Source organism: Gymnogyps californianus, chromosome 20, assembly GCF_018139145.2.
Source record: "Gymnogyps californianus isolate 813 chromosome 20, ASM1813914v2, whole genome shotgun sequence".
Lineage (NCBI taxonomy): Eukaryota > Metazoa > Chordata > Aves > Accipitriformes > Cathartidae > Gymnogyps > Gymnogyps californianus.
In genome coordinates this window covers 5,502,183-5,518,910 of record NC_059490.1, presented here as the reverse complement: position 1 = coordinate 5,518,910, position 16,728 = coordinate 5,502,183, and the positions used below count along the sequence as shown (strand labels likewise).

At 52.3% G+C, this 16,728-nt stretch overlaps 1 protein-coding gene across 3 annotated transcripts in view; it reads left to right on the top strand.

Moving 5' to 3' along the window:
• AP2B1 (adaptor related protein complex 2 subunit beta 1) overlaps positions 1 to 13,590 on the top strand; it is an 81,304-nt gene extending 67,714 nt beyond the window's left edge. For all 3 annotated transcript variants that reach the window (XM_050908809.1, XM_050908807.1, XM_050908808.1), the window contains 4 exons: positions 709 to 793; positions 1,525 to 1,611; positions 10,018 to 10,172; positions 11,271 to 13,590. In XM_050908809.1, the coding sequence (XP_050764766.1) occupies positions 709 to 793; positions 1,525 to 1,611; positions 10,018 to 10,172; positions 11,271 to 11,345 (402 nt within the window). In that variant the 3' untranslated portion in view covers positions 11,346 to 13,590. The remainder of the gene's footprint in view (positions 1 to 708; positions 794 to 1,524; positions 1,612 to 10,017; positions 10,173 to 11,270) is intronic.
• Positions 13,591 to 16,728: the final 3,138 nt, after the last annotated feature.

The following is a 16,728-nucleotide window of genomic DNA, read 5'->3' as shown; positions in this document are numbered from 1 at the left end:
ACCTGTCCTGATTGCTCTGTAGCAGGGCTTTCTTCTTCCAGGAATCAACACCAGGCACGTGTTCGCTGTATAGCTTTCACTAAGGTAAAGGCAGGAGACTTGGGAGATGCTGCAAGGAAGGTGCAGGCAATGGACCCTCTCCAGGCTTTCTAGAAAGTGTGGGGGCTGAGATAGGACTGATCAAGGAGGTGAAAAATCAAGAAATGGGAGTGAAAATAAATAATATACAGGGATTTGGAGCTGGGGAATTACAAGAGTGAGATGGCAAAGAGGGGTGAAGAAGCAGCTCATGTGCAATATGACAGATGTGATAGTAGCTGTGTGCAGCCACGAGGTATGAACATATGTCGGAGGTGGAAGAAGTGGGGGGGGGAGAGGCTGAACAAGAGCAGAAAAGAGCAAGGATGCTGGCTGTGACCCCATCAGTGCAACTGGCTCTGAAGCAGCATGGTGAAATGCTCGCAGGAGAAGACTGAGCAGCTTTTAGTGAAAATGGAGTGAACACAGAGGGGTGGGAATGAGCCTTGTCTGAAAATATCCAGAAGCTCAGTAACATCTCTCCAGGTAGTCTCACGTTCAGAGCTGACCTCTGCTCGGAAGAGCACTCCAGGGTGCGTGGGCAGGTGATGAGGCTGCGCGGAATCTTGGGATCCCTTTGGACTTCCAGCTGATAGAGACGCTTTAACCCCCCTGTTTCTTCTATAACAGGTGGCTGTGAAAAACAACATTGATGTCTTTTACTTCAGCTGCCTAATTCCTCTCAACGTGCTTTTCGTAGAGGATGGCAAAATGGGTGAGTGCTTTTAGGTCTGCGGTCAGCCTCCTTCAGCCAGACTGTGCTCGCAGCGCCCAGCTGGGTGCGGTTGTCCCGTGGCTGAGATTCACATGTGCTTGGCCACAACCTTCATGCCAGTGCATCTCGGCAACCTGAATTGATCTGGTTTGGTGGCCTGTCCCCGTTGTCCTGCAACTCCAATAGTTACCAGAACCCAAGTCCTCTGCCCTGATTCTCTCTGCCAGACAAGGGGTGGATCTGTTTTCTTTGAGGCTGATTTTTTGGGTGTTTGTTTTGGTTTGGAGTTTTTTTGAGGGTTTGATTTATTCAAATGGGTCTAGGATTTGCCCCCATACCTCTTTCACTGTAATTCGTGTATTCCTGGTCACCTTTATTAAATTGTTGTTTGAATTGGCTGGGAAGTTGCTTGAAAAGCAGCTTTCACTAACGTAATCCTAAACGTGTGGATCTCCTTCCTTCTTGTCAAATCCCACCTGTTCTTGGTTTATACACAGCTCATATGGTAAAGACTGTCCCTGGTTTGGGGGGTTCCAAAATCCATCAAAGCTTTGCTGCTTTTACAGTGGGACTGAGGTTGTTATAGGAGCAAATCCTGGTTCTGTCCACGGCAGGGCAAAATGTGACCAAAAGCTCTTTTGTGTGTCTACCTTGTAACAGTCTGCGGTGAATTAATTAATGCTGCGGTCCTGTGAGGATCCAGGAGTGCTAATCATCTTTCTCGTTTCTAGAGCGCCAGGTCTTCCTTGCAACATGGAAAGATATTCCAAATGAAAATGAGCTTCAGTTCCAGATTAAAGACTGTCACCTGAATGCCGGTGAGTAGCTTAATTCTACCACGCTGAGAGCACTTTTGATGTATGATCACTAGACGTCACCTTATTCATAGCATTGTCTATGGCAAGTGGATAGATGGGTATTGCACTTATGAACAGAACAGCCTTGGATCCTAGGGCTTGTTTCAGTAAAAAACTTCAGCTGGGTCCCCTTAAAAGCACATCTAAAATCCCAGATCTTAGATTTTACCTGTCTGTTTCTTCCTTTCATTCTGGACCTTGTATTCTTGTTTTCTCTTGTATACTTTGCTTCTCTGCAAAGCTGCTCTTTTAAATAGAGCTGAATATGGTGTTGGGGCTGTTCAGCAATCTTGTCCTGCTACTGTGTGTTTCAGGCAAGGTGTTCCAGCCCTGACTTTAACCTACTGCATAATCCTGGGCCAATCGCTTCACCTTTCAGCATCTGCTTTCTTTTTTCTCTTGTGAAAGAGTAACCCCATATACACTATAAAATGTTTTGACATCTATGGAGGACAGGCCATGTGAGAAGAGTTTTGGTCTGCTGTTGTTAGCTGATATATTGATGCATTTTGATCATATTCTGTCCCATTCAGCTCTGTGTTTAGCTGTCTAGTTGCCTCTGTGAGCATCCTACTTGTACGTATGACCTTACTACTGCTGAAGGATGAGGGAGTGGTAAAAAAAAAAAAAAAGTGGAATGGGGCCAGCGTAGCAGCTTTGCTCCTGTTTGAGAGGTTCTGGACAGGATCCAAGTGATTCTACCAAAAGCTGCTATGTTTCACAGAGGAAAAAAGTGTCCCTATTGATTACAAACCCCGTAACCTTTTTATTCTCTCATGTCTACTATTACACAATGAACACCCTCTTGCTTCAATTGCAGACAGAAACCATGGGTCTCTTTGTACTCGTAATTATTACTATTTTGGAATATAAAAGATGGAGCATGCAAGAGGGGAAAATATAGCAGCTGTTGGACCTTATGACTTGATTTCACTGTGGGGTTTCAAATGAGAACAACCTCTGCGCCTCCCCCAGTCCTCCCTCTGCTCCCAACCGAGCTTGGCATAGCCTCTCCTCCTGCACTGCAGTGCTGCTGCCGGTAATGCCTTCTGCCCCGGCCGTGCCCTAACCGCGCTGTCCAGAGCTCTTTGCATCTCAAATCAGAAACATTGGTAACTTCTCATGTTTGGCGCTGGGGTGTTGTGGTACTGGTTAGTGGAGGATGTAGCTGGGAGGGAGAGAGGGAGTGTGCGTGGCTGGGAAGATGAGCACTGGCGATCCTGCAGCCTGGCCTGCGCTCCCTTCTCTCTCTGGAAGAAAATGTTAGGAAATGTGGAGTGACAGGCAATGCTCCCCATTCAGGGAGGGTTTGCCAGCTCAAGACCAGACTGCTTGCCCAGGCCTGCCTGAATTGGTGATACTCAGTGGAGAACATGTTACTAGCTTGGAGGGAGAGCACGGGAACGCTGGGCGGTTTCTCTGCAGTGGTATCTGCAGCCATTCCCAGGGCTCAGGCAGGAAGAGGTTTCTCTCAGTGCTTTAGCAAGAGCCCTGGATGCAGTGCCTCTCCCGAGCGCGATCCGTCACTCAGGATGCTTGGAGGTGTGTGAGATCTGCCAGCCTCTTTGGCTTATGTACGGGAGAAAGTGGGTCATGTCTCATAAACAGATTTCAAACACTTCCATCCGCTGAAGCTTCTGTTTTTGTATTTCCGCTGCCGACACCTCCTCCCTCTTGCAACTATACCGGCCGTTTCCTTCCTTGACCACCTGGGCTTCGGCATGGAGCAGGCCAATAGCTTGCAGGAGGGAAACCTAGGGAAATCTTGTGTGCTTGGCTTAGTCCCTTGTATTTTAACTACCGATGCAACCCTGATTCAGTCTGCTGCTCACCTTGATTTCATCTAAGCAGTAACCTCCTCTACTACAGACCATCCTAAGAGCATCAAGCCTTGCCTGTACAAGGATCAGCCAGACCCTGAATCCCACAGAGGGCTGGGCTTCCAGCATCCTCAGGGATGGAGACTTCTTGCAGCGTGGCAAGTGGCTGGTGGTGCACACCAGGGCAGAGGCAAAATAAGCTGGATGAGCTCTGATGACAGTTGAATCCATCTTGCTACTAGTTTATACCAGAGCAAGGGTGCGTATCTGGCCATGTGCTGCAGTAGGGCGATAGTCTTTCAAGATTCAAAACCTTTATCCTTTAAATTCAGTGAAAATAGCCTTGGTTTAAGACACCTCCTTTCTTCCAAGAATAGCAACTCTGGGTATAAAATCTTTAGGAACTTGATCCTTGTGGAGGAAAGACTGGTTCATGTTCAAAAGACTCTCTTGTAGGAGATGCCTAACCAGAATAAAGCTCTCGACTTGGGCTGTCAGCAGTTCTATTGTTCACTGATGAAGTACCGCTGCGTGCAGCTCTCATATCACTGCATAAAATAAGGTACGCAACGGCTGCCGTGGCAGAGCTGTGCAGAACAAAGTCTGCAGATTCCAACGGCTCCTAACTAAAACTTAAGAGGTGCTGGGTTTTTGCAACCCTTCAGCACAGACGAAAAGCTTCTAAGTGCCGCCAGCTCTGCAGAGGTGTGCAGCCACCGTGTGAATCGTTATCCCTCCTCTCGCATCCGCTCAGATAAGTAATTCATGCCTAGCCTGAGCCCACCCACTTGGTGGCGAGTTGCCGTTGAGGCTCGGGGACGCACCGCACCATTCATGCTTCGGTCTAACCGATTCCAGCCCAGTGACGCGAATTTAGCTGTGAGCTAAAAATATCTCTGCTCCCAGCTGATGTGCCCTAATCGCAGCACTACCAGCCACTTAAATAGAGCTGCACGGCTGCAGCAGGCGTCGGACAGATGGAGCAGAGCGTGCCGAACGACGCGTGGCTGCTGCTGGACAGAGGGCTGATCAGAAGTGTGGTCCCTGCACCCTCGATGCCTGGCTTTTCTTCTCCTAGCTGCAAAGAGCCTTTGCTTTCCTGAGCGCTCAGATCTGCGCTGTTTCTGTACCACGTGAGAAGTGGGGCTGAAGTTCTGTGCAGACATGCGGGAGGCCCTACCGAGCAGCTAAACAGGGGATGCTGATTTTCTTCAATGGAGAAACTGAAATTTGAATTTCTTTTTCTTTAAACCAAAGTGAAATGGGCTTGGAACAGGGATTTTTAGGGGGTTGGGATTTTATCTGTCAAGAAAGCAGCTTGTGCATTTCTTGTACATCCAGGGCTGGCTGTCACTGTGCAACAGTCACCTTACAGCACCTCCTGTGTAAACTGCAGGCTTTTCCCCAGGTTATTTCTTTTGTTCCTTCAAATAAAAAGGAGATAAGCACAGTCTGTTAGTGGAGGTACTTCTGTGTGAGTCTGTGCTCCCAGACCTTTGTAGGTAAAAGATCCATCCTGTGCCTACGAGGCAAGCTGAATAGGATTGACTCGAGCTTTGGTGTCTTTGCAACGGGGATGGCAGCAAAAGCTCCTGTCCCGGGCAGCTCACCCCATAACAGGGCACAGAACAACCAGAAAATCTTGGCTGCTGCAGGTAGCCCACAGCACCGCAAGCTGAAACCTAGGATAAGGTACCAGGCTGTGGGGTGAGGAGCAGGTACCCTTAAATGGTGAGAGCTTCCCACTCTGATCCCTGTCTCTGGCATCTTTGTTTCAAAAAAAAAAAAAGAAAAAGTCCTGGACCCTTGAAGGTATTCCCACGATTCCCAGTGACTCAGTGAGAGATGAGTGCTTAATTCTGGATGAGGGATCTGGGGCTCAGGTTCCCAGTGGTGAGAGCTGGCATTGCCCGGAGGCTGCTCGTTAGGGCTGGAGCCGTATGGCTGTGGAGGAGCAGGTCTCTCTGGAGTTGTATCGTGGGGCCAAGGTGTACTTAAGATGCACTGCACATCCTGAATTCGTTAGAGCTGTTTCATGCATCTGCCTCTTAGGAAGAGGTTGTGATAGTTCCATGGAGAAAACCGTATTCAGAAATACAACTTGTAATGAAAACACACGGTCGTGGTTATACCCCAGCATTCTCATCTCGTATGAATCCAGTGCTAAATTAATTGATTTTGGGGTTTTTTAATGAAAATGTGAGAATCTAGTGCATGAAAATAGATTCCTAGACTGTTATAGCTCAAATAATCTGGGTGCTGTTGGTGCAACTATACCAACTGAGGCTTCCCCTGCAACTGAGCATGCACTAAAGCTCAGTTTGCCTTGTTTACACTGTTTTTTCAACATGCTAAGTTTGATTAAATTTTAAAGGACCACTACATTAAGCTAAGATATGCAAATCAGATTAGCTAAATGTTTTTCTTTTTTTAAATTCTGCTTACCCAAACCCACAGAGTGAAAGAGGACAAGCTGACTTGCACGTGGAGATTGAATGCCGTTAAACAGGAGGCAGTTAGTTGCTGTGCTGTTCAGCGGTTCTAGGAACTTTGGTTTTGCGTGCTTATTACTGGTCCACAATTTGGTGTGAAACAACAGCTTTAGTGTTTGCAGTTGCAGATGGCTTTATTGGTATGCAGTGGCCACTTTGGTTTCCCCCCCCCCCCCCCGAGTAATTTGTTAATGCTAGAACAAAGAGAAATTGGATTTTCTTGCTGGAACAACCTGGGGGACAAGTACACGCAAGCTTCCCTGGTATGTTTTTTTTCTGTATGTGCAAATCTAGTAACCTGATCATTTAATAAATTATAGAACTTGTGCGTATTACACGTCTTGGAAATGAATGTACTGTCATAATATTGACCAAAGTGCTTCCCCACTTTGCAGAGTCTGCAGAAGCGTTTGGTATTTGAATGCAGTTCTTGGCTGGATGCTCAGAACCATTCAGGTGTTGCTAGAAATGGCATGGGGATGTTTTCAGCTACCACAGCATAAAATACAGTCATTAAATTTTACTTCCTGATATCCAGTGCTCGTTGCAAAATACCACAAAGGTCCAAGTTCAAAGAAGGTATATTGTCGATGTTGATTCTGAGTTGTGCATGCCCTTTGTGAAAACTCCTGTTGTTGCCAATTGGTCATCTTGGCTGTTTGAGTTCGGAAATGAAATTCTTAAGCCGTATGGGTAGAAGATTTGAGCATGTCCTTTGCTTTACCCAGAAGGAAAGTGCTGTTGAAAACAATTAGAATACATCAGTGCAAGGGAGGAGACCTTGTCCAGCTGTTCTTCCCTGCGTGCCTGTGTTTCCACGTCTACTATTTAGTTGTTGGACTGAGGTAGGGTAAAGAATTCTGTTTAAAAAGCAAAAGAAAAGGAAAACAAACAAACAAAAAACTCCACCAAAAAAAAAAAACCCACCCTGAAAGATAAACTGATATCAGAGGCTTCCCTGGCCTTGGTTATGGGAAAATCTTTCTGTATCCTTACATTGTGCTTCAAGAGGGCTTTGAGAATAAGCGTTGAGCCAAAAGAAAAAGCCCTGCGGAAAGTTGCTTAGCAAGGTCAGATGTAGACTGTGCCGTCTTGCAGAAGGACTCATGTGGCTCTGGTTTGCAGAGTCACCAGACCCTACGTGTGCGGGGAGACGCGTGCCCAGGCAGCACAGCTCAGCCCTCCTCCTGCCTGCGCTGGGCACTAACCGGGGCTTTGGTGGGTGCTGCACTCTCACTTGGAAACCAGCAGCCCTGCTCAGAGCTGGGCTCAGCTCTCTGGTCCCGGCAAATATCTGCCTTTTTTTATTTTTTTTTATTCCTTTTTTTTTTTAATTTAAAAGGCTGTGCTGTCACATGGCATTAGCGGTCCTGCCTTCAGCCAGGCACAGCCTGGCACTGTTGCTTAGCAACTCTGCCCGATCTCCAAAATCCAAAATCCTGACACTCTGGAGCACAGGAGGGATGGGAGCTGCTACCTGGGGGGAGAGGGGGGAGGCTCTTGCCAGTCCCCAAGTCTGTGCTGAGAGAGGGGACAGGAGGAGTCAGGCAAGCCAAGCATCAGCACTCCAGCCTGCTCACAATTGCTCTGGGTGTCTGGCTGAGACAGGGTATGTTTTGGTAGCGTTTCTTGCACTCTTCAGAGGGTAACTGAGGTCACACAGGGAGGTAGAAAACAGGCTTTCCTAGGAGTTGCCCTGCCTCAGTTTCCCTCCCTCTACCCCCCCCCACAAGCATGCCCCTGCTCGGAAATCTGCCCCCCTGCAGAGGCAGCGGCTGTTTAAATTGCAAGAGGTGCCATTGCACGGTCGAAGGCTTTGGCATAAAAGCAGCTGCTCTGTGGCCCCGTCTCGCCCGCTGTGCCCCCAAAGCACGGGTCCCTGGGCAGCGGGAGTGCTCCCCTCCTCTGCTGTCACACCGTGTGATGGGATAGCAGCCCTATAGCTGCCAAAATTTATAGCTTCCCGCTTGCAGCCTTGCTTCCGACCCTGCACCCATGCTCCCCAGGGAATGCCTTTGTTCTGACAGCATCCTCCAGCGGAGGGGGAGACTGCTGCCAGCAGGTATAAAGATTGCTGGAGAAAATCTCGAACCCTTGCCAACAGTTCCACTTCCAGGATACATGTCCAGAGGGGCTTCAGACCGGTGAGATTTAACCACAGCCTGTTAAAATTGGGCAAACAAAATCACATTTAATACCAAGGTCTCTTGCAAACAAGGATGCACTCTCTGAGCCGGCGCTTGTGTTGAACACGGTGCCTTCACAAAGCCCCGGAGGCTGCTCTCACTGGCTGGGGGGGCATGAGGAGATGGGAATTTGGCCTTCATCCCTAGGGGGTGATGTCCCTCCGGCACGGGTCTCTCCCAGCCACGCTCCGTGCGAGCAGTTGCCCGTTTCCCTAATCTGGATGAGTTTGTTGTAGAGAGGAGGAGTAGAGGTGGGAGGAGGAGACAGAGGGAATGAGGGTTTTTAAGCAAAGGATCTCATTAGTTACTTATATCTGCCTGTTTCCATAGTAACTGGGGAAGAAAGGAAACCTAAATCTGAGCATATCTGGGTAGCTGGATGCCTGAACCCTCCTCGACCTGCACGCAGCTGCTCTGAAGCCTGGGGAGCGAAGGGGTTCAGCCCAGCCGCGGGCGGAGGGTCCAGGCTGCCCGTGGAGCTGCTCCGCAGCTCTGGTTATCAGCGGTGCCCTGGGGAGAGGCAGCGGGTCCAAGTCTCTGCAGCAGTGTATGGATTTGTGGGGCCCTTTCTTTCCTGCTTCTGCCATTCCCTGGTGCATGAACAGACTCAGCTGTCCCCTCTCTAATCCCTCCTGTTCTCAAATCTGGCACTGATGCCGGCAGATCTCGGTGTTTGTAGGTGCAGGGATGGCTTAGAGCTGCACAGTTGCTTTGTGTTGCTTCTCTACTGCTGTCCTGCTCCTTGTGCTCCTTGAAACGGATCCCATGTTTCCAGTCTCTTGGCTTTCAGTGCAAATTGGTTTAAGGCCTCTTCTCTCCCTTGCTTTCTGTCAAAAGTGCCCAACCTGCTGATAATGGCCCAGTGTAGACAGGGTGCTCCACCCTGCCCTGGCAGAGGCTTGAATGAGTTAAATTTCTCCTGTTGGGCACCAGGAATGGGAATTTGCCAGTGATGCTCCTCCTCCCTGAGCCTTCCACCCGAAGTGTGAATGTGCCCCTTTTACTGGCATCCAAAGGCTGAGGTTTGCTCTGCTCTGTGCTGTGCTGAGAAACCCCTTGGCATCCAGAGGCTGCTGTTTGGGTCTTTGTGTTCTGCATATTTGCCTCTGTTCTTGTTTCTTTGAAAGGTCCCTTAGAAATAACGTGTGTCATGGTTACATCCATACAGGTCTCCAGGTGAAATCACACATCTTCTGCGAGGGCTGAGGTCGTACAGTGTGTTAAAACTGTATCACAGCCCTATGATGTCTAGAGACAGATATCTGTGGGTTTTTACCCTTTCAAGTGATTGCTTTAAAAAAGAAAAAAGGAAAGGATTTTTACTACCTTGTAGGACGTTGGTTTGGCCAGAGGTGTCTGTGCGTGAGAGGGGGGGAAGCAGGAGGGAGCTGTCGTGGTTGGGACGGGACCTCAGAACCAGGCACCCGAGCGAGCCTCAGGCAGGGATCTTTGTTCTTCTTTGCCTTCATCTTCTGACTTTTGGCTGCCTCCAGGTTAGCCTGCTTGGGGCTTGTTGGGGATTATAGATAAAGCAGAGTCCTCTTACCCTCTAAGCTGCAGACTCTCGCCTTGATAAAGGCAGCAAGTCCTGAGTGACCCAGAGCAGTGAGCAGTAAGGGAAAGCCCTGCAAGATGGGCAAATACTTCACAAGGGATCACAGCCTGAAAGGAATGAGGTGGGTCCATGGAAGCAAATTGGAATTTTTTTCTCCTTGTGTCATGTCTGTTCCTGTCCCCAGGGAAAACTCTGGGACAGCAGTCAGTGTTTCCTTGTGCTCTTGCATCCTGGGAATGCTCCTCTGGGCTCTCCTGTCTCCGCAGATGATGAATCTGAACTAACAGATGTGTTTTTCTTCCTTCTCTCTGAAGACACCGTTTCCAGCAAACTGCAGAACAACAATGTCTACACCATTGCCAAGAGGAACGTGGAGGGCCAGGACATGCTCTACCAGTCTCTGAAACTCACCAATGGCATCTGGATCTTGGCCGAGCTTCGCATTCAGCCGGGGAACCCGAACTACACGGTGAGGTGTCGGACTGGGGAGGGCACATGGCACAGGCTGGGATCCTTCTAACTCGCCTCGCACGCAGAGCGATTTCTCCCTGCTTTGCCTAGCGTGCTTGTTTTCGGGGAGATCCTGTTAATTTGACTGGGGGGTTAGGAATGCCCACTGAACTGGAAGAAAGTGAGAAACAACAGAATTACACTGCTCTGTTACCAGTGAGCTGGGATAATGCCCATTCAGCAATGAGCAGTTACTTGCCAAGGTTACCCAGAGATAAAGCCAAGAGACATTAGCGAGAAAGGATTGCCAGGAGGCCCTTCCCCCTCTCATAAACAAGGAGAAATTTATGCCCCGCTGCGTTCCTGCAGCGGAGACCGGCTGTCTGGATGTCAGAGGCTCTTTGGCCTTGGGCTGGCATCAGCCTATGGCTGGTGGGAAGGTGCGGTCTGTCCTGCATCGTGCGCTCCGATAGCTATTCTCTTTGCCTTTGCTCCCCTTCTGAGGACCTGTGTGTCTGAGCATCCTGGTATTAGAGGATTTATCTCCTGTTGGAAGCTGTTCCAGGAGTTTCAAGAAAAATCTGTGGTCTGGGGACCCACGGGGTGAAAGCGAGCATTGGAAGGTGATTTAAAGTGTTTGCACAAGGATTGATGCCGCAAGCCTGGTCTCAGCCCGAACATTGCTTTAGAGAGGTGTGACAGCCAAGTTTGTGTCTGTCAGGACTGAGCAGCAAATCGTTAGAAGTCCCCAGGTTTAGTGCTGTGATTTACAACATGAGGGCAAGCAAGTCCCTTGTCCCAGAGTTAGGGGCAATGTCCCCTTCCTTCATGCCTGCAGAGGCACCTGCATTTGTTAAGGAATTTGGGAACCCCGCAGAGCGGGAGTTTGTTTTCCTGTACCTCCTCCTGCTTGTAGCAAGCTCTGAAAAGGCAGTTCGGTGTTGGTGACGAAGAAAGCAGTACCCAAGAGAAATATTCTGGGTGACTGTCATCAGCCACGTCCATGATCTGTCCAACCCGTGCTGTAGGTCAGACATTTCCAGTTGCCTTCGTGGAGACAGTAGAAAGCTCCTGCCTTCCTTTGCACCACCGCTAACCTCTCGTCTCCTCTCCACAGCTCTCCCTGAAATGCCGAGCTCCTGAAGTGTCCCAGTACATCTACCAGGCCTACGATGCCATCTTGAAAAACTAACAGGAGATCAGCCTGTGCCTCACCCTGCAGAAGGAGGGGGGAGAAAGGGGTCCCCAGATCCTCCTTCACTGCCGGCGCGGGGAAAAGCACTCTTAACTGGAAGCAGCTGTATTCATGTGTAGGATTTCAAAGGCACTGATTAAACAAGGTAGCAATTAGTATCCACGTGCTAATGATGATAGGGAACAAACCCCTTTGATATTTTTAGCGTCCATGGAGTTTGTAACCACTGCTTCAACTACTCCCACGTCCCCCTTGCCCCTCACTCGTCGTCCGTTCTCGTGGGCTTCTCCATTTTGTGCCAATGTTCAGTGTTTTCTAAATGGCTTTAGGCGTAGTTACGATTTTGTAAAATACCGCTCATTGAAAAAAAACAAGCAAAAACCACACGTCGGCTCATTAAAACAAGGCAAAAGTGTCGAAAACATAACACTGCACTTTATTTTATATTTTTATACATTTTTTTGAGTTTTTCTATTGTAATTGGCTTAAAGGGAAGTATTGGGAGCCCTGCAGGGACGTCGGGCTCTAGCAGGGTGAGCACGGCCTCGGGGAACTAGGAACAGAGCCATCAGTTCGGTCCGTGGAGGCAGATGGAGCCCTAAAGAGAGGGAGTTTTTTATTACACTTGTGCTGGCAGACTCAACTCTGCTTTTGATGGTGTGTTTTCACTCCAACCATCTCCCTGGCTCATTAGCTGCTGATTTGAGAAGTGAGGCTGCTTTTGCGTGGGGAGGAGCTGCAGACCTAGATTGATAACGGGACAGTGGTGGATGAAATGAAGGAAACGAGCCCGCTCTTAGAGCGAAAGGCTCTTGCCAGAGCTCCAGGTATGGTCTCTGCATCCTCACCCATCCACAGCTCCTCTTCTTGTTCCTTCCGTGCCTGCTATGGCCGAACTGCCCTCTCGGCCATCCCCTGAGCTGCGCCGCCTTCACCCGGCGCTGCGCTAACCCCCGGCAATCCCCGAGGCTCGCGGTGGGAAATCCGAACGTGGCAGTGCTGCTTCCCCGCCAGGGCTGCAGGCATCAGCTGTGCCCCTATGGAGAGGGGCCGCTGCTGGCAGTGTCCTGGGGTGCCGTGGGGAGTGGAGCAGCTCTCCCTGTTCCCCGTGCTGTCCCCCAAAACCCGGGCTATGGTTGATAGGAGATGGTTTGGGCTTGGCGGTGTTTGCACCCTGCCTGCCTGGGGCCTTCAGGTCACGGCTGGGCTGAGAGTCAAGCAGATCGTGGAAGTGTTTCTTCCATTTGCAGCTTGGCTCTTTGTGCCCAGAGGCACACGGGAACAAGGGCCAGTCGGGTTCCTGCTCTTGCCCCCTGTCCCAAGCAGCCCCATCCCCTGGCCCTGCTTTTCCAACCTGTCCCTAGGGCCAGGACTGCTTCCCTTTCCAGTCCATGGCTGTGGACTCACCGCGTTGCAACCACTAAGTGCTGCGGCAACAGCAGTGAAAGCAAAGCCTCTTGCATGTCCTTGCTCCATCCATAGCTTGTCCTGCTTAAACCAAGCCACTAACCAGAACGGCTTCGCCCTCCCCAGCATGCTTTGACGCCATCTCCTCCCCAGCGAGCAAAGCTCTTACACATAGCAACCCCCATGTTGTCTTTTTAGATGCCACATTCAAAGTCAATAATGTTTTACGGTGGGAGATGGTTCATCAGGGCTTTGGCACTGTCTGCAACCAAGAAGCCAGTGCTGGGAAAAGGTCACAATGCCCTGGAAGAGATTCCAGCAGGGCGCGGGAGCTGCGGGACCCCGAGGAAGGTGGTGTCCCTGTGTAGGAACCCCTGTGCTCTGGCTGGGGAAAAAGTGGGGCAGAGCTGGAGCAATCCAGCCCTTGAGCCCTGCCCACGTGTGCTGGGAGGTGATTTGCTCCAAGCCCTGCGGGTGCGCTGCAAAAATCATTAGTAGAGCAATTAAGGAAGCACCAGTGGCACTGAGTGCGATGCTGTGTCAGGGCAGGGAGGAGATAGTAGAGGGTCAGGAACAAACGCTTAAGCCTCCTCCACTAAAGAGCCGGTGTCGCTTCGACGCAGGGAGGGGTTGCTGAGCACCCCCTTCTCTTGCCAAATTTCTTCCCAGCTTTTTGGGCGCGTGGGTGTCTCTGCGCTGCAGGGCAGAGCCTGGGCTCGGTCGGTGGCGTTTCGCCCACCTTTCCCGCCGCGCCGCTCATTCGAGTGTTCGCCGCGTAGTTGTGTTGCTTTTCAGGCTTTACCTGCCGTCCGTGTCAATAAACTCATTTCCACGATGCTGTGGCTGTGTGTGGCTCTGTGGGGCTGGGGAGAGGATCCGATTCCCCTGCTTTTGGCCCTGCCTGTGAGAGCAGGCAGGGCTGAAGGCTGGGTTTGGTGGGAAGGAGGCTGTTTGCTCACCGGGAGCCTTTCATCCTCTTTTCACTAGCCACTTCTACAGCGGAGACCCCCCAAAATAGGGGCTTGCAGGGCGAGGAGGTAGCAAGCATCTTCGGTCCTCTGCCTCCGGCTGCTGCTCTCTTCTCCTCTCGAAGGACAGCAGGAAAAGGGCCCTGGCTTGCAGGGGGCACTGGCACCTTGGCACGGACAGCCTCTGATGAGGAGTGGAAGATGGATGTACCCATTTAGCCCTTTCTGGGCCCCAGGTGGGCTGTGTGTAGCGTGACCTGCTTTGCCTGTGGTGAAATGATGAAACTGTGTGAGTCAGTGATGCATTTGGATTGCTCTGGACCGGTGCTGGCGTTTTCTAGAGGTCTTTGCCATCGCTGGTCCTGTCTCGGGCAGGATGGGTTGGGCTGCGAAACCTCTGTGCCGGGCCAGAGCCAAGCTCAGGCAGCCCCAAGCTCAGCCCTCAGAAGTGGCCAGAAATGCAACAAGCCAAGAAGCAGGTTTGGGAGGTGCTGCTCTCGAGCAGAGCAACTCTTTCCCTCGCCCCTGCCCAGCCTTGCCTTAGCAGCACTTGGAGATTAGGTACTTCCACCCTCCGAGAACCTGGGGTGGCGGGTACCCTATCAGCCCGTGATGCTCTGCACTGGGGTGTTTTTGTCTTAGAAACTGGCGTATGTGTCTAGTAGCAACAGTGACAAGCTGGTTTGGGGTCACTGGTGGTGTTGTCATGTCCCTTCGTGCGTCCCTGGTGTGCCTGGGATGATGGGCTGCACGCCCAGCCGTTGGGGAGGGGAGGGAGGGGAGGGGAGGGGATGGGATGGGATGGGATGGGATGGGATGGGATGGGATGGGATCATCGTTCCCCGCTGTGAGTCTGCTCCTGCCGTGGTGCTGGGGGTGAGCCTGGGGCAGCATTTGGCCCAACAGGAACAAAAGCTGCTGCCAGATGCTCGGGGCTCTGCCGTGTCAGCCACTGTCCCCTTCATGTCCCGTGGCAAAGGGAAAGGTTTCTCCCTCCTTCCCCGTTCTGCCAGGGGCTCCTCTGGGAGAAATTGGTCTTTCCTGCTGCTCTGGATTTGCAGGCACGCTCGTGCCCTGTAAACAGGGACATGCCAACCCCGGGCCATGCCGTACCTTGCAAACTGGGTTTGCTTCATTAGCATCGTTAGCCTCCGGTGCTGGGAGCTCAGGGGACACAGGTGACGCTCCCCAGGCTGGGAGCTGCCACGGGGGTGGATGGTCCCCACAGCCTTCCCCGTTCCTGAGGCCCAGGCCGTGGGGCAGGGACCTCCCGGGTTGCTCCTTGCTGCTCTGGCTGGAGATGGGGCCAGCCCTGCTGTGCTGGGTGCGCTCCCCAAAATCCCTGCCGCTCCTGCCGGCCTCGCACGCATCCTGCTCCATGCCAGTGCGTGTGCTAAGGGCCAGCATCGGCTGACAGCAGGTCCGCGAGCCCACGATGCCGCACGTGGAGAGGCAGGGACTCGCCCAAGGATTTTGGAGGCTGTGGCGGAGGCGGGGGCTGACCGCAGCCCCCCCAAGCCATCAGCTCTGCCTGTCCCCTGCTGCCGCCTGCGTGCCAGGACACGGGAGCTCTTTGACGGATTATTTTGGGTTTGCGTCGGTCTCCTGTCACTGAGGCTGGGAGAAGCCTCCCAGCCAGTGGGGACGTGCCAGGATCCAGCCCCGCTCCCCTCCCCCCTCCCTCGTATATTAAATTTCACAAATAAAACTGCAAGTGAAGAGCATCTCGGAGGGAACTGCTAAAAATAGCCCCGAGGCTGGAGCCTGAATTGTGCAGGCGAGTTCATGTGCAGCCGCGATCCCTGCCCTCTCCCAGAAATATTTCAGGGCTCAGGGCTGCTTTATGGCGATGTGGGGAACCAGGGTTGGGGGGCTGTGGAAGAAAAGCAGCGTCTAGGGCTGGTAATAACCCCCAGGGACACGTAAATATTTCCCTAGTTGCGAGCATCAGGCAGCTCTGCAGGGAAATAAGCCCCAAGTCTCTGAAAGCCTGGGTGAAATGTGAGACACGGAAAAGGGGCTCTGACTCCCGTTGCCTGGCGCTGATCTCAGCCCCGGCCTTGGCGCAGAGTGGCACAAAGGCTGTCCCACATTTTGCCAGCTGCCCTTGTCCCCCTGAGCTGTGGGGCTGTGTCTGCCGTCCCCTTTTCCCCCAGGAAGGATATGACAATGTGTTTCCACTTGTACCCCCTCTTCACCCTGGAGAGGAGCCTCTGGAGATGCTGTTTTTCCCGGCCAAAGGTGCTGACGAGGTGGGGGGAGCCTGGCTGTGCTGTGGCCGGTGTTCGGGCTCAGCCAAGCCTGCGTGATCGCAGTCAGACCCACGGAGACACCCCAGTGCTCGCTGGTGTCACAGTGAGCTGGAGCGGGGTTCGGGGTCTGCTCCGAGGAGCAGAGAGGTGCAGGGAGTCCATCGGCAGCGTGTCGTGGGGGCCTGGACCGTGCTCCCCGGAGGTGCGACCAGCATCTTCCTCACTCTCTGGCACGCAGGTAAATGCTTGGTGCGGGGTGTCCCAAAAATGCAGACACTGCAACAGAAACGTCCCTCCCTTGGTGGGGCCTGGCACCACCCTGGACTGAGAGCACCCCCCGGTGACAGCGGGCACAGAGAAACCCCCAGCCCTGCCAGCTGGACCAGGGGCTGGCACAGCACGGAGGTGAAGTGATGTGCCCAAGAGCATACCGAGCAGCAGTGTCAGAGGAGGGAAAGGCTCCCTGGGAGGGGTCCTGTCCCCCTCCTCCAAAGGACTCTGGCCTCATGGGGCTCCCACGGGGTGGGCATGAGGGCACAGATGCTGCTGGGCGCCGGGGAGGGAAGGGTGATGGTGTTGCACCCAGCACACTGCAGGGGGGACATGGGAGGGTTTTTTTTTCCCATCGGCACCTCCCCAGAGCCCCGGGAGAAGCCGGTGTCCCTCCTGCCTTCCTGCGACTCTGTCTGGGCATTCCCTGCCTCCTTTCCCGGGCGCTGCCTCCTTCCCTGCCCGGGCACTGCCTGCATCCTT